Source organism: Podarcis pityusensis (assembly GCF_964106645.2).
Source record: "Podarcis pityusensis genome assembly, chromosome: 8".
Classification (NCBI taxonomy): domain Eukaryota; kingdom Metazoa; phylum Chordata; class Lepidosauria; order Squamata; family Lacertidae; genus Podarcis; species Podarcis pityusensis.
This window is the reverse complement of record NC_138033.1, coordinates 25,514,485-25,536,403: the sequence shown is the minus strand read 5'-3', so window position 1 is coordinate 25,536,403 and position 21,919 is coordinate 25,514,485. Positions and strand designations below refer to the sequence as shown.

Sequence of the window (21,919 nt, the reverse complement as noted above, 5' to 3'; positions counted from 1 at the left end):
CCTAAAGGATTGGAGGAGGAGGAAGGGAGAGAGACCGTGGGGAAGAAAGAGGGGACAAAGCTAGATGAGAATGAAAGTAAATATGTGCCCTTCCTTTGGTGTGCATTTTGCATATTTAAAGCATTTATTGAGAACTGCAATCAATAATACTGAAATCAAATTCTGAATCACTGAATAGTATAGAAATATAAATCTATATGAGTAACATTTAGAATGTGAAAACTTAACTTTGGTTAGCCCTTGTTTTCAAAGATAAAAGCCAATGTGGTACCCTCCAGATGTTGTTGGACTACAACTCCTACTACCTTGGCCTATGGCTCTGCTGGCTGGAGCTGATAGGAGTTTAAATCCATTAATACCTAGAGGACACTATGTTGGCTACCCCTGCCTGAAGCGTTTCAAATATTATATCATGGAATTTTGCAGCATCTGAAGAAAGAAGAAGAAAAAGCCAGTTTACAAATGCAGTTAACAATAGTAGAGCAGGTTCCTAAAATTAGGGTGATGATGGTCCTGACTCCTACAGGACTAGGAGCAAGGCAGGGCTATATCTCAATACCAGAGCACTTGTTGTACATATGGAAAGTTCCAGATTAAATTTCTAGTACAGAGATGAGGAACCAGTGCTTTTCCAGATGTTATTGGACTCACAAGTCACACCTGCCACAGCCAACATGGGCAGTGGTCATTGAGTTGCCTCCCAAAAGTTTCTGGACAATCGTAGTTTCCTCACCCCTGCTCTAGAATCTCCACTTTAAAAGTGTTGTGAAAGACATTTGCCTCAGACTCTGGAAAGCCACTGCCAATCAGTGTGGAAAATACTAGATGGATCACTGGTTTGATTTTGTGTAAGGCAGTTTCCTGTGTAAAGCTTCACTCCAGCCTTTGCATTTGGATGACATCATAAAGAAATAAGGTAGGCTGCTACCTACAAAAGGCAGTCTTAGCTTGATGGAAGATATGACTACAGATAGAGGTCAGTAGGTCTGTTTATCCCATTCCAACCCTAATCAAACTATATTTTCTCTTTTATGGAAATTCCTTCAGAGAAAGGATTATGGTGCAATAAATATGCCTAATAATAATAGTAATACCCTGTTAGTTACCTTCCTAACGAACACGGGCTTTTCATTGTGACTTTAGCTGCCATGTGTGTTACTCTGAGTTAAAAAAGGAATCCTCAGAGCATGTTACACATAGACCTGTTTTGCATTTGACTAAACCATGACTTAAGCACTATAAGCATGAGCAGGAAGGATCCATTGCCCACGGCTGTGAGGATGACATCAACCGAATTTAGTTTCACTTTCCATGTCAACTTGCTCGCTGTTCTATGCAAATCAGAGATTGTGGTTTAAAATGAACTCTGGTCCATTTCTAAATAAACCATACTGTAATCCATAATGGCCAGTGTTTTGAATCATGATCTGCGGTTTATACATAACAACAATCTATGTTACACGGAAAGTGAAACAAAACAGCTGAAGGGATTGTCCTGGCTGATGGGAGCAAGTCAAGACAGCTTCTTCCTGGAAGCTGACAAACCATTTCACCCATCCTCTTAGCTTCTGAGATTTCACCAAGCATTGCTCAAGCACTTCCCATCTGGTCTTTGCTGTCATAAGGACCCAATGCTTGAACTTTTTAAAAAAGAGAATGTAACAAGAAGTTTGTTCTTCATCTAGCACCATAATCTACAATTGCCATACCTTGAACATTATCATGGACATAAACCTACTTCTGAAAGTACATATCCACTTCAAGTCGTAAATAGCTCCAATTTTTTATCACCAGTTATTCTAGTGCGTAATGATCAGGAATTTATGTGCCTCAAATTCAAGTCCAAAGATTAGAAATCTATCCAGATTGGCCTTTGGGGACCAAGCATAATGCCAACAATACCAATTACAACTTATTGTTATATAGAAGAGAATTACCACAGAAGCACTGACACTAATGGTTCTGTAACAAACAAATTGTATTTTATGTGTGAAGATTTATTGAATAAAATTTATGGGTCCCATACTACTTCAGACCCAGTGCTCCTAAGAGGGACAGCCAATTCTGCAACACAGAGGCATTAGCATAAGTTGTGTTTATGTAGGTATGTTGATACCCAGGCATTCTGCTGAGTGTAACCAGTACTAATACATTAGGTTGTGGTTGAATACATCTGTATTTGTGTGTTATTGAGCTGTGAATTGCATCGATTGCTCAGGTTATCTGATGTGCAGAAGACATTTCTTCATTTGTGGTTCTGCCAGCTTCTCTCTACCCCCACCCCACAGTGACCCAAATGTATAACTATCCTCAGAAGCTGAAAGTAAAGCAAAAAGAGCAAGCATTCCTTTCACTACAGTTGTAGCCCATAAAATGGGCTCTACTGACCAGGTTTCATATAGTGGTGGGACAAAATGATGATTTGGGGGGCTGCACTTGCTCAAATTTTGTTGAGCTAGATGCTATCACCTGTTTTGAAGTTTCTGCCTGAAATTTGTTCCCTTGGTCTTGGCGTTTGTGACTCCTTCCCCTCTTTTTGTGGAGTGGAACTGGGCCCAGCAATTTGTAAATTCATGGGAAAATAATATTTGCTTGCTAATTATAACTTGTCTAGGCATTGCTGTAAATGGTCCCAGAGTACAACAGTGCCAGAGATCCATATGGCATTTGAAGGATCAGTGCCTCCCAAATTTGTTCTGGCAGAAAGGTTCCTATAAAGCCTGGCAGTTAAATGACTCTGCTCATTTGCATGGAAAGACTAATAGCAAAACAAACTCTGCACGTGATTAACCACATCTTCCCCCCACTCAAAGAGCCCAAGCCCTTTGAGCCTTTTATAAACATTCGAACAATGTGTTCTAACACCATTACCAAGTCTCTTGCTGGGAATTTTTTGTGTCATCCCAGTGACATAAGTATGACTCGCTTCTTGGAACTGATCTGCTGTTTGTCCATGTGGCGCTCCCACCTCTGAACTAAGCCAGTCTAACCTGGTGCTGGCAAGGAAATTCCCCACCCCCCACTGCTGTGTCAGTCATGGCCGTGCAGCACGGAATGCTGTGTGCTTGATTCTCTTCGAAGAGGCAGCCAATCAGCGCCTGCCTTATAAATCATGTTGCTCTGAGCCACTGATGCAGTTTGCTGTCCCTGTGCTTCGTGCAGGAGGCTGTGTTTGCAGCAGATCGCTCTATGCTCGATCCAGGGCCCGTTTCCTGTTTCTATTCTAGTCATTGGTGGCTCAGCACGGCTTCCTGCCTGCATACGTTACAGATTCCCCTGATGGAAGCTTTTTGTTTTTTAAGGAACAATTTCGGTTAGAAAATTAACTGAAATATGAAGCCAGCTGCGACTTGGAAAGGAGCAGATTTAGACAACAGGCGTGTGCGCTTTAAGCAGTGCTGCCATTTCTTTCTTGTTCTGCTTTGAGCCTAGCTTCTGTAAGCAGGACAGGCTGGTTTTTAATCAGAAAATTGCTAGAGGATACCCAGTTCTGATCTTGGATTCCCAAGAGTGGTGGTTTCTTAATCTTGTATAACCACTGAATTGGAAGAACCACAATTGCAATTGCAATTGCAATTGCTTCAAATGAATAAACTAAATCAATGTATTTTAACTATGTAGAGAGAGAGAGAGAAACCAAAAACAGTGAAGGTGAGAGGAAGAGTGATGTGTAAAATATAGCATGGATAAGAATTACATTGTTTTAAAGTCATCTCTGAATATTCTAATTTGGAGTTATATTTAATAAACCTCAGACGTAAGCTCTCATTAAAAAATAGCTAGGTTTTATCTGAATTAAGCAAACCCTGCACTTAAACTGAATCAGTGATCTTCTATTGTATGACCACCATATCACCCACCAAAAACACAGTTCAGGACCTAGAAACTGTTAACTGCCTACCAGAACTAAGATCTATTTGTCTCAAGAAACACAGTTCTGTTTTTGACCAGGATAATTCACTGAGCCCACCCACATGACTTCACACTTTGTCCTCTAAATACCTAAGCACTGTAATTTTGCTTAGACCTATAATATTTATCCCACCTGATTTGAAACACTGATTGTTCAGCAGCTACCACTACTTAATTCCTGGAATGTTTGGCTGTACCATGGGTTCACTTGAGAGAGCACCCTGTGTAATTGCATTGACAACATCCAGGGCCACCTCTGGGCTTGTATCCAAACAGGATTTGTATGGTTGTGGGGCATGTTGGTTCATTATTGTTGATGATATGATGCTGTCCAACCCTGTACTCCAGCAGGAGCTGTATTCATTACCAATGTGCTTGATTCAGGCCTGTTGGCCCCTTACCTTCAAGTAAACGGTCTTACTCAGTTTTCTTGATGGTTGTTTTGAAATAAAATTACCGTTTATGGTACAGTGGTACCTCGGGTTACATATGCTTCAGGTTACATACGCTTCAGGTTACAGACTCTGCTAACCCAGAAATAGTACCTCAGGTTAATAACGTTGCTTCAGGATGAGAACAGAAATCGTGCTCCGGCAGCGCGGCAGCAGCAGGAGGCCCCATTAGCTAAAGTGGTGCTTCAGGTTAAGAACAGTTTCAGATTAAGAACGGACCTCTGGAACAAATTAAGTACTTAACCCGAGGTACCATACAATTCACTTCTAGTTAATGACCTCTGATAATAAGGGCTAGTCGGTAGAAGGGTTTGCATATTTTCAGATGGGATAGTATAGAGGGAAAGAACATTAGTACACAGTAGTTCAGCCACCATAAAGAACACTCCCTGTATTAACAAAACTGTTAAGCAGGTATACATGTGCAGCCACAAATGGGGAAGGGAGAGGGTGGAGACTCATACTCTTACAGAAAAATATTGAGGTGTGGGGAGGGTGGAATGATTGCTCCCAAACCTCTCCTGAACTTCAAATATGGGTCAGACTGCCAGCTGGTAGTTTCATATTGCTATATTTGTGAAGATTTGTAGGGTGGGTGATGGATGAGTAATTTTCCTTAGGAGAACATATACAAGTCTTTACCAACCACAACTAACACCCGATCATTTAAGCCATTATTATTATTTATTAAATTTGTATACCACCCTTCATCCAAGAGCACAGGGCGGTTCACACCTGAAAAATACAAAAAAAAACCAACACAAAAACTATCTATCCACACACACACACACACACACACACACCACAAAAACAAACCAATAACCCACATTTAGAAAACATTTTAAAAGCAATAGAATGTTAATCAGCTGGATGCCAGGTTGAAGAGAAATGTTTTTGCCTGGCACCTAAAGATATATAATGAAAGCGACTGGCAAGTCCACAAATGGGGAGCCATTGCAGAAAAGGGCCTTTTTTTGTGTTGCCACCCTCATAGAGGAGGCACACAAGGACCTGAGACAATGATTGCAGGGTTTGGGTTGGTTTATATGAGGTATTGCGGTCTTGAACTGTGAGAGGGAGCACTTCCTCTGAATCTAATTTCCCCCCTCCTTATTTTCACAAGTCCCTGCATTTAAAATAAAAGTTGTTTTATATATAGTAAAAATCAAATAAGGGATGTTGTATTTAAAATAAGTGCAACACCAGCTGTTCCCGTAATTATAACTTGCATTTATAAAGTTCTGTTGTTTTCTAGGTAAGTTCTGTATTTATAAAGTTCTGTTGTTTTCTAGGACACGGGTGGCACTGTGGTCTAAACCACTGAGCCTCTTGGGCTTGCTGATCGGAAGGTCGGCGTTTCAAATCCCCGCGACGGGGTGAGCTCTCGTTGCTCTGTCCCAGCTCCTGTCAACCTAGCAGTTCAAAAGCATGCCAGTGCAAGTAGATAAATAGGTACTGCTGTGGCAGGAAGGTAAACGGTGTTTCCATGTGCTCTGGTTTCTGTCACAGTGTTCCGTTGCGCCAGAAGCAGTTTAGTCATGCTGGCCACATGACCCGGAAACCTGTCTACGGACAAACACCGGCTCCCTCGGCCTGAAAGCGAGATGAGCGCCGCAACCCTGTAGTCGCCTTTGGCTGGACTTAACTGTCCAGGGATCCTTTACTTTAGTAATTAAAACCTCCCCCCTCCCTCCCAAAAAAATGGTAAACAGCAGTGTTTAACAAAAGATCAGCAAACTCTGAACTTCAACAAATACCTTTGGCAAAAGGAGAAGCTTACCTGACAGCGGAAACAAAGAGGAGACCAGTCGGTTGCATATGAAAAACAGTTTGAAGAACAGGGTGGTTTAGACTTCAGACTTTCAGGATCTGTCTTGTTTTTTTGAACTAGAACCACAAGTTCCACCACTTCTAAAAAGTCTGTTTGCATATGAAAGAAGCCCCTGGTGGCTGACCTTGGAGTGGGTTTTCTCCTTTGTCTTATTTCCTCATTAAGGTAATTAGGACCAAAGCCATTAAGGGCTTTAAAGGTTAGGGTCATCATCTTGAACAGAACCCCAAATTAATAGGCAAGCAGTGCTGCTGTGCTGCATCCGAAGTCATATGGTCAGTCCCAGATGAAGTTTCCAAACCATTTCCAAGCACTGCCCAGCGTAGACTGTCGCTGTATTCCAAACACAGGGTTGTATGCAACAAAGCCATTATGCAAGTGGAACAAATTCTACTCCCAACCTCCACTCCCCCAAAAAAAACCTCATGCGAAAACTTAATTGGATTGTATGCCAGTGAAAACTAGATCCTGATCAAAGAGAAGAGGTTTCAGTGAGTTTGGCAGTAAGTGCTGTGAATTTGACCAATGAAGCAGGAAGGTGATCTCCTCAAAGGGACTGTTACCCAGGTAGCAACAGGCAATACCTTGAAACTCTCCTTCTTGGGTAACCATCATCAGTTTGTCCTTCAGTATGTTCGTTAGCCCCCTTCTAACTTGTAATGGTGCCCAGGCACTTGCTCACCTAAATCTTTCCATAAATAAAAAGTAGTATTAGGTGTCATCAGAATACTGTGACTTTACTCCAAAACAACAGTTAATCTTCCAAAGTGGCTTTGCATATATGATGTTAAAACATTGGGGACAGAATGGAACAGTGTTATACACCATAAGATAAATTCCATGCGATAGAGCACTGGTCTCTCAATGCCATTCCCTGAGAGAGAAGGGCAACCACAAAAGAACCGTGTCCTCAATTATTATAGTAGACATGAAGATCCTGTAGTCCTCCATATGTTGTTTGTACCTCAACTCGCATTAGCCCCAGCAATTGGAATAATGAGAGCTGTAGTCCAACAACACATGGAGGGCCACAGGTTCGCTATTCCTGCCCTAGAGTTCTGGCCTCACCCAGAAGAAATTGATTAACAGTGGTATCAAGTGCAACTGAAGCTTTGCACCAACAGGGTCATATTGGGAGAGCCTACAGAATTAGTTAACTTTGCTGAACATTGTGGAATCCAAAGTTAAATCTCTAAAGCAGACTACCTTGATGAATCTTCTAGCTGTGTGGATTTTCTCACACCTCTGAAATCCATACCCTGACAAGATAAAGAACTCAGTTATGTCACATTCCTGGAATGCTTCACTAACACCAGCACACTCAAGCATCAATTGTCATGCAGCAATATCATGACTTTATAGCAGCTGTCCACAACCTGGTGCCATACAGATGTTTCGCACCAATATTCTTATTTGCTCCAGCCAGTGTCAATGTCCATAATCAGGGAAGGTGGGAATTAAAGTCTCAAATCGTGCTTTGTGGTATGACTGGCAATATTTAATCCAACCCCTTGCTTTTCCCCTGACAACGCCCAGTACAAGCTGCAAAGATGGGTCACAGTAGCACAGTGGACAAGAGAACTGGGAAGGACTTCATTTCCCATCTCTTCTCCAACATTTATTCACAGTATATTTGATTTATCCTTACTCTTATTAATGTGCTGTTCACTCGTAAGGTGACAACATTAAAGCACAATATTATTAACAGTTTGAAACAGCAGGCAATCAAGTGGGTCCTAAAAAGATACACTTCAAGTATAAAAAACCAAAGTAAAGAGGGGTGTCCAGCATTTGCCGGAAACTCCTTTTATAAAGGCCAGACCCACCTCCGTGGAGAGGGAGTTTTACAACTTAGGGGCTGCCACAGAGGAGGCAGTCTTTCAGGCACTTGGGGTCATTTAGGGCTTTAAGCATGTGAGCACCTTGACGGGCTCATAACTGGCCACCAATAAAGTATGCTATAAACTGCATTAAGAAGAGTTTGGTGGGAATTTTTCTGAGGCTTGGGTTTTACCTTCCATAGCATTGGGCTGAAAATGGTTTTTCACCTTTGTGTTGGAGCCTCATTGTTGTCCTCCATGTCATTGGTCTGTGGATAGTCTGGGCTCCTCTGTCCTCCTAAATTCTCTTGAGAAAGGAGGTTTGTTTTGTGGTTTGTTCCAATACTAAAATGACATTGTTTTTTTCCTGCAATTTAAACTACGTTGAATGGTAGGATGTGGCTTTCAGTTTGAGAGGTGCCTTATCCAAGACCAATGCTTTTCCCCTTTAAATGTTTTGGACTGCATCTCCCATCATCCCTGTCCATTTGGCAGGCTGGCATCCCTGACCATGGGACACCTGGAGGGCACCAGGTTAGGGAACACTGGTAGAGTCTGTCTGTGAAGTGAGTGAGACCCTGATGTGCATACTGCTGTGAGTATGAGCATGGTTGCTCTCTTCCCCCCGCTCCATCACCTCGCAAAAGAAATCCCTTCTCTGCTGGCTATTATGATTGATCCCAGAAGTTGTGCATGGATTAGGGATAGTGAGGTTGCTGTAGGCCTGAAGGAAAGAGCAAGCAACTGGATCCCTAGTCATCTTCCAGCCAAAAGTGGGATAATCAAGAAGTTGAATTCTGTTGCCTGTGACCTCAAATCCAGATAGTGGGTTTTTATTCCACAAATATCAATGTGAAGCTTTTTGTATTATCAACACTGTTTTATGAATGGTCATTATTTTTAGTTTTAAGCATTAACACAATTTTCAACAGTCCATTTAATTTCCTTTTGACTTAATTGTGCTAACATCCCCCCACATGTAAACTTGCCAACATTTTGTGCATCTGATGTAGTGGACTGTATGTAATCCATGAAAGTTTATACCACATTAGTCTTCAGGGTGCCATAAGGCTTGTTGTCAGACAACAGTAGTTCAAGCAGCCTGTCCAGACTGAGCTAGCCTCTACTTCCTTTGTGGTGAGTTGCAGTAGCTCCAACCTTTTGAGAGGAAGAGCAGTTGCCACCGCAGGAGGTAGCAAACAGTGACTTTGAGTTGGGGAAAACCAGGGTCACTCTTGGCAGGCTTTCTTAGAATGTCACAAGAAACCAGCTTAGTTGGTGCTGGTGCCAGCCCCACATTCTTAACCAGCCCTGGCAAAACAGAGCCAGGACGCTGAGAATTTCCAACACTGCTGCTTGTTGCCTTGCCCAGTATTTTGCAAGCAGCTTTTTTAAATGCAGGGCTCCTTGAAGGGGTAAGCAGAAACAAGCCTTTGGGGGGTGGCTGCTTGAGGAAGAGATCCATATCCAGCATTCCCCCAGGAGAAGGAGGAGGAGGAGAATAATACTGGCTCTCCTGCATGGTGGGTTTTTCCTCCAGCGACATCTTGTTGAGTGCATGAATCATGGTGCTTTTTTCCTCTTTACTTTGAGCCTTCAACCACAAGCTTAGTGTTCCCCTTTAAAAAGGAAGGGAAAGGACATGAGACTGATCAGCCTCTACTTACTGCTGGTGCTTTGAGGATATATTTTAATAGGTATTTCTTTTTTAAAAAAAGAACTGGGGAGGGAGGAAAGGGAGAGGAGAGGTGGAATGGTGTTGAGCAGAAGCAGTGGATGTGATTAACGCGCCTACTGAGCAGATCTGTGGGAGTGGAGTATCGACCTCTGAAAAATCAATGGCTGCTGCAGTAGCAGTGCTGTCTCTCCCTCTCCCCCCTCTTTCTTTTTCAAGGTCTTCAGTTGAAGGAGTGTGGTAAAACCAGCAGCTCTTCTCCCTTCCCTTTTCTGTCCCTAGTTTCACCAAAACCGCTGAAGAGCCTGTTCTTTCTCTCCCCCCCCCCCACAATAACTTGCTTAGATGGGTTAATTTTTGTAATTGGAGTGAAATTTCTCGACACATATACACACACCAGACTCCTCCTCCACAGAGCCTCCTTTCCAAGCCCTTCTTCCCTGCACTGCAGATGCAGCAAGCAGCTCTTAACAGTTTTGTCTTAAACCCTGAGCAGAAGGAGATTTTGCTTCATTTTTCAGCCTAAAAACAGTCTATGTTCTGGTTTCCATCCTGAATCATATATACTGCTGTAGAGCAGCAGTAAACTCCTATTGGGAGGAGAAATGAAGTTCCCTCTATCAAAGAAGAAAAACTGAATTCAAATGCCCCTTATCATTTGTGTCCTTTTTTAAAAGAAAGAAGGAAGGAAAGAAGGCAGGCAGGCAATTTAATGCATATATAAAGTAGATAGAGATGCTGCCACAATGGGCAAGGAGTTCTCAGTGCATTATTACTTTGCATTCAGAACCTAAGGATCCTTTTTTTAAACTTCCAAAGGAAACTGTATATATTTTAAGGAGGAGCTCAAAAATGTGACCAACTTCATACTTGCTTGCACACGGTTTGTGGCTTAACTCTTATTGGAATACATTGGGAAATTGCACATGTGATATAGTCTGTATATACGTGTCTACACACTCACAAGTGTTGGTGTACAAAATATGAAAAGCTTTTGTGAAGAGATGAAAAAGATGTAATTGCCTTTGCAAATGGGAGTTGTATGATGTACAGGGGTCCCCAAACACAGTTGAAAATCTAAGAAATTATTTGGGCAGCACAAAATACCCAACACAAAGAAGGAAGACTGAGGATGCTCAATCCCAAAACAGCCAGAGCTCCTATACATACCACAAAACAAACAGAACACAGACAAAAAAGCAAGTAACATCCTCCAAGAAGCATAGAACACCCCAACAACAAAAAGGGACCTCCCTGATAAGCCTTGTTCTTTTTTAAAGGACACATAATGTTGGGACCACCAGGTATAGATTAAAGTAGATAGATTGCTGACTATAGAAGAAAACAAATAGTACAAGACAAACACTAATTTGAAGCTACATAATTTTGTATATTTCTTTCATGAATATTTGTTTTACCCAAGCCTTTCTCCTATTTGTAACTGCCTTTCGTCAAATATACCATCATGATATGCTTTTAAGCAATGGGCACTCCAGCAAGCTCTCTTAGCACATTACTGTATAGTGGACCAAGACCACTGCTGGAGCAAAACACTGCCCCCTGCCACAATCGACCCCAAGGTCGGAGACTGATGGTGTGGGATAAGGCCAGGTCTTTAAATACTGACATTAAAATGTTGAATTTGACCTGGTAGTATACAGGTAACTAGTGCATGCAGAAGCACCCATCAGGCAGCAGCATTTCTGCACTAGCTGTGATCTCCAGACTTCGTTCAGGGACAGTGTTGCAGACATCCAAACATGAGGCTACAGGGACTTGTGGCAAAGTTGTCCTGATCCACGAATGACCACAGCTGGCACACTAACCATAGTTTGTGTCTCAAGTGTCGGTGCTGGTTCCATCTCTGTTGAAAATAGGCCATACACCCAGTTCTTGTATATAAGGAAGACCTAGCAAGAGCACCTCCATTTTGTCAGGATTCAGCTTCAGTTTATTAACCCTCCAGCCCATCATTGTATCTAGGAAACAGTTCAGCACTAATACAACTTCATCTGGTTCAGATGGAATAAAAAAGCAGAGCTTAGGTGTCATCCACGTATTGATGACACCAAGCACCAGATCCCCAGATGACCATCCCCATAGGCTTCTTATATCTATTGGGGGTGGATTAGAACCCTATGGGACCTCACAATTCAGTTACCAAAGTGTTAGGCATGAGTCACCGCGTGCTCTTTTATGGAAATGGTCTTGCAGATAGGAGAGGAACACAATGCCCCCAACTCCCAGTCCACAGATCTGATCCAGATGGTTGATGGTATCAAAAGCCACTGAGAGATCAAGGAGAATTGGCGCGCGCGCACACCCCCCCCCATATCATTTGCAATACAGTGGTACAGTGGTCACAAGAGACAAGGGCCCTGCAGGACTTGACATCTTTCCGCAGGGCCTGCAAGACAGAGCTGTTCCACCAGGCCTTTGGTCAGGGCGCAGCCTGACTCCCTCCTTTGGCAATCTTTACAAAACTTTAGTTTATGGTTGCCATCAATTTTGATTTTAATTAATTTTTATAATGTTTTTATAATGTTGCACTATTTTAGTGTTGTTAGCCGCCCTGAGCCCGGCTTCGGCTGGGGAGGGCGGGATATAAATAAAAATTATTATTATTATTATTATTACCTTGGCTTAATAACAGTCCTGTTTCTGAATGATTCGGTTTACGAACTCCTCAAAACCGGAAGTAGTGTCCCGGTTTGCGAACTTTACCTCGGTCTAAGAACGGAATTCGAACAGTGGAAGGGCACTAGCGGCAGGAGGCCTCATTAGGGAAAGTGCGCCTCAGTTTAAGAACAGTTTCAGTTTAAAAACGGACTTCCAGAATGGATTAAGTTCGTAAACCGAGGTACCACTTGTACAAGTAATCAACCCAAGCTGTCTCAGTTTTTACTTGTGTTTGGTCATTCTTGCTATGAGCAAATTTGGTGGATACAAGACTAAACTTCTCAGTATAAAGGTAAAGGTACCCCTGCCCGTTCGGGCCAGTCTTGCCAGACTAGGGTTGTGCGCTCATCTCACTCTATAGGCCGGGAGCCAGCGCTGTCCGCAGACACTTCCGGGTCACGTGGCCAGCGTGACAAGCTGCATCTGGTGAGCCAGCGCAGCACACGGAACACCGTTTACCTTCCTGCTGGTAAGCGGTCCCTATTTATCTACTTGCACCCGGAGGTGCTTTCAAACTACTAGGTTGGCAGGCGCTGGGACTGAACGACGGGAGCGCACCCCGCCGCGGGGATTTGAACCGCCAACCATGCGATTGGCAAGTCCTAGGCGCTGAGGTTTTACCCACAGCGCCACCCGCGTCCCAAACTTCTCAGTATAGGTTTATCCTAATTTGGAAATTATTCATTTGAAACTAGAGAATAATTTTCCTGCATGAGCTTGAAAATCATGACTTAAAATAACTTTGGATATGTTTATATTTTTGTGTTCTGCCTCATTTCTCATCTGTTTCTGCTGTTGCAGGTATCTTTATAATTATGAACACTAGCTCTTTCAAATGAAGTTAGAAATCGGCCAAAACCATAATACAGAGTGTACAATCAATTGCTGGTGGGCACCATTGCTAGTACTCATTTTCAAACGCCACTCCTAGGTGCAAAGTTTTGCCTTTTTTATTAAAGCTATGGAAAGTGTTTAGCTTTTAAACTTGCTATTATTTTTAGTAATTTCAGTTTGAAAATACATCTTGGATTTCCTCCTTCGAACTAATATGCAAAAAAGCATCCCCATATCAGTCAGCATCATTTCATTTGTAATACGTAATAATGTTTTAGGTTGTACCAAGTTCCACCGCTACCTAAAATAAAAAAATAAGTTCCCCAGCAGTTAATTTGCAAATAGAAATGCTGGTTCTGATTTTTAAACCATAACATTTCTGATCTGAACTCCACTTGAAGAGTGTTTTACAAGGTATCTATCTGAGTGGCCCTCTCATGCTTGTACACCTGCACTCTAGGAGAACACATAAAATTTGAAAACATTGGATGAGCCTCTGGTTGCTGTGAATAAGAGTGCTTTTCTGTATGATAGCCTCTTGTAGATGAGAAAAGTTGACTTGATCTACTCTAGGGATAGCCAGTGTTGTGACTTCAATATGTTTTAGAGCTACAGTACCCATCATTCCTAACCAGTAGAGCTGGTTGGAGTTATTATAGTTCAGCAATGTATGGAGGACACTGCAGTATATGTTAGTCACCCATGATCATCTTCATAGCAAGTTTGTGCTTATGCAGTAGAGCTAGAATCATTAGAGTAAGTGTGTGACCAAGTTTTGATACAAAACATTTCCAAACATTTTCATACCGTCAAAGGTTTGCATGTTATGGCTGGCCTTGGTAGTCAAGCCAGAAATTGGGATCACCCTCCCCCTTTCCTGCCAGCTTGGCAAATGCTTGGCAGTGGTGCTCCATTCACTTCCAAGCAGCTGTCAAGAGAACCCTCCCACTACCCTTTCCTTCAGGAAAGAGCCATGGAGTGTGCTGTCTTGTCTGCTGTTCAGTGAACAATTTCAGAGTGCCTCTGCCAAACAGCAGCCAAGGAGGCTCCCTGCCACTTCTCTTATGCTTCAGAGTAGGAATGAGAGAGATATGCTTGCCATATTGGCTCTGTGTGCCCAAGGTATTTGACACAGTTGCCAACCAACCCCCAGCCTGTCCTCCTGTGTTTGGATCTGAGGGGAAATCACTGCACAACTGCCTGAGTGATCTCAGTCCACCTTTGCAGCATCAAGGTTTGGAGGAAACCTCATCATTCATCACTCATTGTGCTCTCCAAAGGGTGATGGCTAGCTTGCTGTGGAGATGGAAAATGTAGAAACCTGCTTAAAAACACCTGCCTTGCATGAACCATATAACTTAAAAGGTGAGGGAACAGTTTTGAATAGGTGCAAATGTCAGGGTCGTATGTCATTAATTCTGCACCACTGAGCACCTATTCTATACCATCCTATACCGTTTGGGAACACTTGTAGCTAATTTTTTTCTGACATGTGAATACTTTGTAGGTCCTGTTTGGTGGTTTCATTATATAATTTTACCTCAGTTTTCTTTCTATCAGATTTCTTCAGCCTTCTCTTTCCCTCTTCCAAATCCAAACCTTCATTTCAGGCTCCTTTCTCCTATATTCCTAGGCCTGTGGTTCCCCCCTCCTTTTGTGAAAGTCTTTGTGTTCCTCTTTTATAATTATCAGTAGCTTAGCCAATGGTAGATGGGGACCCTTGTCCCTTTTCCACCTGTGTGACAATAGAGCAAATTAGCCAGTCATTACCAAAGGCTTTACCACCATGTTGCAAAACCTCATAAGAAAGACTTTTTGGAGCATGCAGTTAAAAGTACAGTGACATCCATGCCATAATAGGAGGAACTGTGAGCACTAATCCATTCTTACAAGGATGAAATGTTTTGTGGTCATTAAACCCAAATTCTGTACAACCTTATTACTCCTTGGAATCCTGTTGTATTTGTAAAGTTAAATTGAACCCTACTCTCTCCCATAGGTAATGTCTACAGACCTGAGATGCTAGTAGGTTGCAGCTGCAAGCAGGCATATTTAGACGCTCACTCCCAAATAGCAATCCACAAATATGTTGTTTGTGCAAAATAAAGAAGTTGGGAAAATGAACATATTTCCCAGTATTTTGTATTTAACATTTTAAACTGGACTTTAAAAAAATATGAATTTGATACTGTTGCAATGGACCCTATTAGTTGTGGCACAGCATGCACACATTCATCCCTTATTGAGAGTGCTGGGAACCTTGAGAGTCTTTTTGTAATGCCCAGAGATGGGAAAATAGTACTGGAATATGTGCTGTTAGAGTAGTAACTCTACTGTTAAAGCAGCTTGGGGCCAAAAATCAGCCCAGATACTAAGAATATTATTAGTCTAATATTCTTAACAAAATCTGACACCTTTTAATTCAGAATAATAAGTACTGCAGGTATATTCTGAGTCAAAACTATCTAGCTCTTTTGTGTTTGGCTGTACTGGGAATTCCATTTTCATCTTTGAGGCAGCCTTACTTACCCCTCCCTTTTGAGGGCTGTTTGATTTCAGCCATAGTTTTGTTTTGGTATGAAAAGGTGGTGTTAGCGGCTGATTCCCTATTCACCAGCAGCACGAACAAACGCCTGCTGGCATAAGGTTGAATTGGGCAACCAATCGCAGCTGGAACAGTTATAGTTTTGGAGTCCCTGTGGGCTTCCGCTATCAGGTCACATCCCAAAATAACACTGGGCAGTATTTCAAGTGAAGAAACAGAGGCTTTGGGGTTGCAGCCAGCCTGGAGTGTGAGATTCTGTGTGAAATACTTGGAATCCCTCCAACATTTTTGATCTGCATGGCAGATGAGCAATAAAATGCATAAAAAACACATTGGAAACACGTGAGGAAATTCTCCAGACCAAGACATTTCCTTCATGCTGGCAGAGTTACTGTGGTGATTTGCACCTCCTGTTTTCCCTTGCTTTATTGGCTGTATTGAGAAAAGGAGGGAAGAGTGCTTTGTTTAGCAATGTTCAGAGTTGCTCTGTAAAAGGACCTTTAAACTGCTCCACCGGTTTACTTCCCTGGAAACATATATTTGAATTTAAATCTTTTACTACTTCTGATGACCTGCAATACATTGTCCCTCCCCTCCTTTTCTTTTCTTTTCTTTCTGAACTTTTATGGCAATTATCATTTACAGGTTCCATAAGTTTTTATGACACTCTTGTGGCCCCAATTGAAAAGTCATTCTAGATGTTAATAATCTAAAAGTGACCACAAACTTCATAAAATGGAAACGATTTAATCAGCAGACACATACACAAACGGTGTTCATTCCCCGCAATTTTAAAAGAAAAACCTTAGGAAGCAACATTTGTATATATTCTTATTTCCATAGTTTGTAACATCACTGCTCTCCCAAGATTTCAATAGAAAGCCCGACTGGAGGAGGCATTGGTGATGCCAAGTGTCAATGAAAGTTCATCTTTGTCCATAGATTAATTTCCCTTAGGGCTGATTTCACATGTTACCCATGTGGCATGATCACCACATCTACCCAGATAACTGCTTGTGTGAAATGATGCTCACATGGTTTGCGCGTATGGCTGTAACTCCACCAGAGAAGTCCCTTCCTATAAAACAGAATGGTTTCCCTTAAATTGTCTCAGTCAACCTGAATGTTAAGGTGCTGATGTATACAAGTAGTTCATCACTCATGTGTTTGGAAGTGCAGGGCAATATGTGAATAGGCTTTCTGTTTAAGATGAATGAAAATGTCCTTGGCTCCCTTTATGTTTTGCTATTCAGAACTTTCTTAAATGAATGCAATCCAAATGGGATTTCCTGGTATTGTCACCCCTGTCTTTTTATTGTTCTTGTCAGACCAGGAATTGGTGGTTGAGGAGAAGGAAGCTTTGCAAATCTCCCTTGCAGATCATATTTCAGATGTTTTGTGGGGAGAGGAGGGCCTCTTCGTAAATGTTCCAGAACAAATATTTTATTGTATCAGAACTTGTTATACTTTTTATCTAGTGCATCTCAAAATATTTCTGGGAATCAGAGTGTCAACTCCAGATGTAACCAAAAAAGAGCCATCCATAGATCTTAAAAGGTTGGAAGGGATTATTACTGCTTATACAGGGTGAGTCCTTCAAAAGAGGCCCTGTGGATACAGAGAACACATGTTCCACGGGGCCTCTTTTAAAAGACTCACCCTATATATTCTGATCTGTGCAATACAGTTCACCATAGCATGACTGAAGCAGCCCTTGAGCACTTGGCCCTAAGAATCACATAGCTTAAGCTTTGGGATATTTTTCACTGTATAGCAGTATGGGGCCCTCCAGATGTTGTAGACTACAGTTATCATCATTACTTACTGTTTGCCATGTTGACTGGGAGTGATAGGTGTCCAGCAACATTTGGGAAAGCAGTACTGTGTCATATCTCAAAATCAGTGTTAGAAGCTTTGATATACTGTATAAACTAATCTCCAAATGGCACCTTAAACCTAGGTTACAGTCGCCACAATGGAATATCTAGGCGCCAGGGGCTTTTTTGTTTGTGTGTTTTGCAATTGAAATCATCATCAACATCATTTCTATACCGCTTTATATTTTGCAGAACAAATATCAAAGCAGTTTACAACACATTAAAACATCAACTAAAACCATCCAGAACAAAATAAATTCAAGCTTCAAGGAAAATATTTCAAATCCTTCTCTAAGTGACATTTTCCTTTCCCCAGTCTCTAACCTGGCATCCTGAGATCTCCACATGGTGGTCACAGTTGGATCCACGTCGGTCATAAAACATTCCTGGCTAATTTCAAACACTGCTCAAAATGATCCAGTAAAACAATTTCCCTACTTGGATGAGCTGAATTTTTATTTTAAAAAATCTCCCCATAACCCCCAAAAGTAAAATTTCAGGCAGACATAAATTTCATGTCTCCAAATATCTACTAGTAACTATTTAATAACTTCTGTGGCCTTGTAAGTGTGTAAAATAAAAAACCATTAATCAATTTTTCCACACAGGTCTTTCATACACAGTTAGGCCTTTGTGGTCATCACTATATGAGCATGTAAATGAGTAGAACCTCCTTCAAAAAAGAAATCAGTATTAAATGTTGCAAGTGGAGTTTAAAGTAACATACAGTGTGTGTGTGTTCAGGTCTCAAAGATTTTAAATTGTATTGGTGAGTTTCTGTTTATTCTTCCTAGGTCAAAAGTGTATATTCTGAGTTTATAGCTAATGTGTTTGATTCTGTTAAGTTTGTGTATGAAACCCTGCCTTGGTTTTGTGGCACTGTTGTTTTAACAATTCCTGCAAACGTGTGTGAGAGTGAAGTGATGATTGTTATCATCATCATCATCAAATTTATTATCTGTCCTAATCCAGAAGGTCCCAGAGCCCACTCTCCTGACCTGATAAGATCTGTAGGGAAGGAGGCAGTCTCACACATATTTGGGGTCTAGGTTGTTTAAGGCCTTACGCATTAGCATGAGCGCATTGAATTGGGCACAGAAATGAACTGGTGACCAATGTCACTGTTTTAGAACAGGGATGAAGAAGTTATATTCAAGGGCAGCCCAATGTAGAGTGTCCAAAGTCAATCTGTCCAAAAGGGGCTGTAGCTGACAAACCATCCAGAGCTGGAAATAAGACTGTAGCTGGACTATAACTTCCGTTATCCCTGACCATTGGCCTTCTTGACTGTGACTAGTTAGAGTTGTAGTGCAAAACATAAGAAAAGCACCAGGTTGGAGAAGTCAGATACAGTCAGATTCAGCTAGGTGATACTTGGGATCTCACGTATGCAACTTCCCATTCAGCTCAGTGGGCCTTTCATATGAAAGATGCACTGAGCTGTGTGGTTCTACTCTGACTCTACCACAGTTTGCAGTGCGATGGAGTTCTTTTATCATTATTGTTATTTGTCTCCCTGCTGTCCTCTCCTTTAGCCAAAGCTGGGTGGTGACACAAGACTGAATTCTCTCCTGGAATCAGATCACCAGTTCATGACCAGTTCAGACAGACCTTGATGCCCTTTTTAAATGGAGCACAACCACAGGGGCTTTGGATTGGAATAACAACTAACTGTTTAATTAGCAGGCCAAAAGAAATACTGTAGAATTCCTTGTGTACTATGAAATTGCCACAAGGCCTTTACCATTAAGAAATACTTAAAAATTGACTTCAGTTTAATAATTTCAGACCAATGTTCTTGAGCATTTAAGAGTCTAAAGCTAGACTGAATATTGCTTTCAAGTTTAGCTTTCTCAGTTTAGACTGAGAGCATTGTTTTCCATCATACATGTGCTCATCAGTAGAGAGATCATAGGATCTCATAAAAGGTCTGTTTATAGGAATTTTATGAACAATCCCATCTTTCATTACAAGTACTTTCCTTGGAGAAACATAACATTCATAGTCTTGCAGGAAGTGATCTGCACGCAAATGGCTGTAACAAATATTCTGTTGTGGCACCCAAACTGTCTTAATGGATTGCAATGAAGAGCAGTGTATTGCTTCGTTCTGATGCGCTTCTCCCATCACATGCCTGCTAGACTCATTAGTTGTTTGATCAGTCAGCCTTCAAGCATGACCCCCAATTAAGTGAAATTTAGGTATCTTGTAGGGCCACCACTTATTTCTCCTCCTTTTAACTAATAGTCAGAGCCTTGTTGTACTGTATTTGCAAAGATCTGAAGTGTAGATACTGGAGATTGCATAGGATTTTGTTAGCTAATACAGTATTATTTTACTCTGCGTAATTTGTGATGGAAGCTGCTTGTGTGTTTTGGAATTAGACAACACTGAATTGCTTCAGAGTGTGTGTTTCTGTAGTAGAGATAGGCAAGAAGCCATCAGTTAGGCTGCTTAAATGTCTTCTGAGAGTTCAGCATGGATACTTGGACAGCCCAGTTCTCCTTTTCCTTCTAAGCCCTGCTCCCACCTCCTGCTCTCTGTACTAGTCCTTCAGCTTTCTCAAGAAACAAAGCATGACCTTGGGGTAGCAGTGATCAGGAGAGTACTCTGCACTTCATGTCTACCCATAGCATACAAGCTCCATAGGTTGTCTACAAACTTAACCTCCATTTCTCACATAATGAGTTCAGTTGGCTCTTTTTAACAAATAATGAATAAAAGCTCTGTATAACTCTTTCCTTCAATCAGAGTGCTTCAACAAGGCAGCCAGACATATCATTCCCTCTCCTGCTTATGTATTCTCATTGTGGTGCATTGATTAAAAATGGGTGGTTCAAGTGCATCATGAAGTCCTTGCTGCCAAAATGCACGAATCCTGAGAAGCAAGATAATATAATGAAAATAAGATGGTTCTGTCTACCAGTGGATCACGCAAATGTTTTGTGTCATTCTGGTCAACCCATCACAGAAGAGACATTCATATAGAACTGAAAACAAAACTGAATTGGCATGCCTTGCTTTATGGAATCATTTGTGCAGGATGAAGAGACTGGAGACATTATCATTACCTTGCACATAGTATGGTGTGATGAAGCAAAGTACAAGTAGGGAACTTAGGACAACAATCTAGGGGGCTTCTGTTGGAAGATTTGATAGAAATAAGTTGTAAAAATTGAACATTAACAGGACGTACTATTGCTCATAAGACATACTTGTTGGTAAGTAATTCTATAAAAAGCAGTATAATGGCTGTAAGTTGACAGATTTATGAAAGATGAGATCTTTCAGTGTCAAGTTGGTGGCCTCCAGATCTTTTGGACTTGGGGTATTTTTTTACTACAACTCCAGATGTCTTGGACTGCATCTGTGCTTGCTGGGGCTGTTGGGAGTTGTAGTCCAAAAAATCTGGAGAACACTAGATTGACAAAAGGCTAGTCAAAACTGGGAATCGGGAAATACTGCCTTTATTTTTAGGATGCCACTAGGTTTGTTTCATTGAGATTTTGGACATGATGGACTGTAGCATCTCCTCTTGCACCCTTTGAGGGTAGTCCAAGATTTTCAAAATTACATCACTCCTGGTTACAGTCAGCCAATTTCCAGTTCCACTTGGTAGCACATAAGTCACTGTTGCAACTGTAGGAATTGCTCATCTAAAGGATTTATTTCTACCTGGAACTATGTTGCAGCCTTCCTTATTGATAGCAACCTAAGTCTTCGTCTAAAGGAAAAATCCCATAAATTCTGTAGTAGATATATGTATAGTAGCATTCTCTCTCTTCTACTTGTGACATGCTTTCCTTTGTGTGTCTCTATAGGATCTCTCTGGTTCAATAGACGATCTGCCCATGGGTACAGAAGGAGCACTGAGTCCTGGCGTAAGCACATCAGGGATTTCTAGCAGTCAAGGAGAGCAGAGTAACCCTGCTCAGTCTCCTTTCTCTCCGCATACCTCTCCTCACTTGCCAGGCATCAGAGGACCTTCCCCTTCACCAGTTGGATCTCCTGCTAGTGTTGCTCAGTCACGCTCTGGCCCACTATCTCCTGCTGCAGTACCAGGTAAAACTTTCTTTTTTACAGGCACAACCTTCTTAGTTTTAACAAACTGCTTATTTTAGGAAGGTGGTTAGAGTGTCTGACTGGGAGTGAGGAACTCCAGGTTCAAATCCATATTCAGCCATGTAGCTCACTGGGTGACCTTGGGTCAGTGACCTCATTATTTTGCAGCCTAACCTACCTCACAGGGTTATTGTGAGGAAGAACAGAAGTCAGGGTGGTGGTGGTGGTATAG

At 41.7% G+C, this 21,919-nt stretch overlaps 1 protein-coding gene across 5 annotated transcripts in view; it reads left to right on the top strand.

Annotated features, from left to right (window-relative positions):
• ARID1A (AT-rich interaction domain 1A) overlaps window positions 1-21,919 on the top strand; it is a 124,697-nt gene that overhangs the window by 77,288 nt on the left and 25,490 nt on the right. For all 5 annotated transcript variants that reach the window (XM_081015899.1, XM_081015897.1, XM_081015896.1 and 2 more), the window contains one exon: window positions 21,447-21,687. In XM_081015899.1, the coding sequence (XP_080872025.1) occupies window positions 21,447-21,687 (241 nt within the window). The remainder of the gene's footprint in view (window positions 1-21,446; window positions 21,688-21,919) is intronic.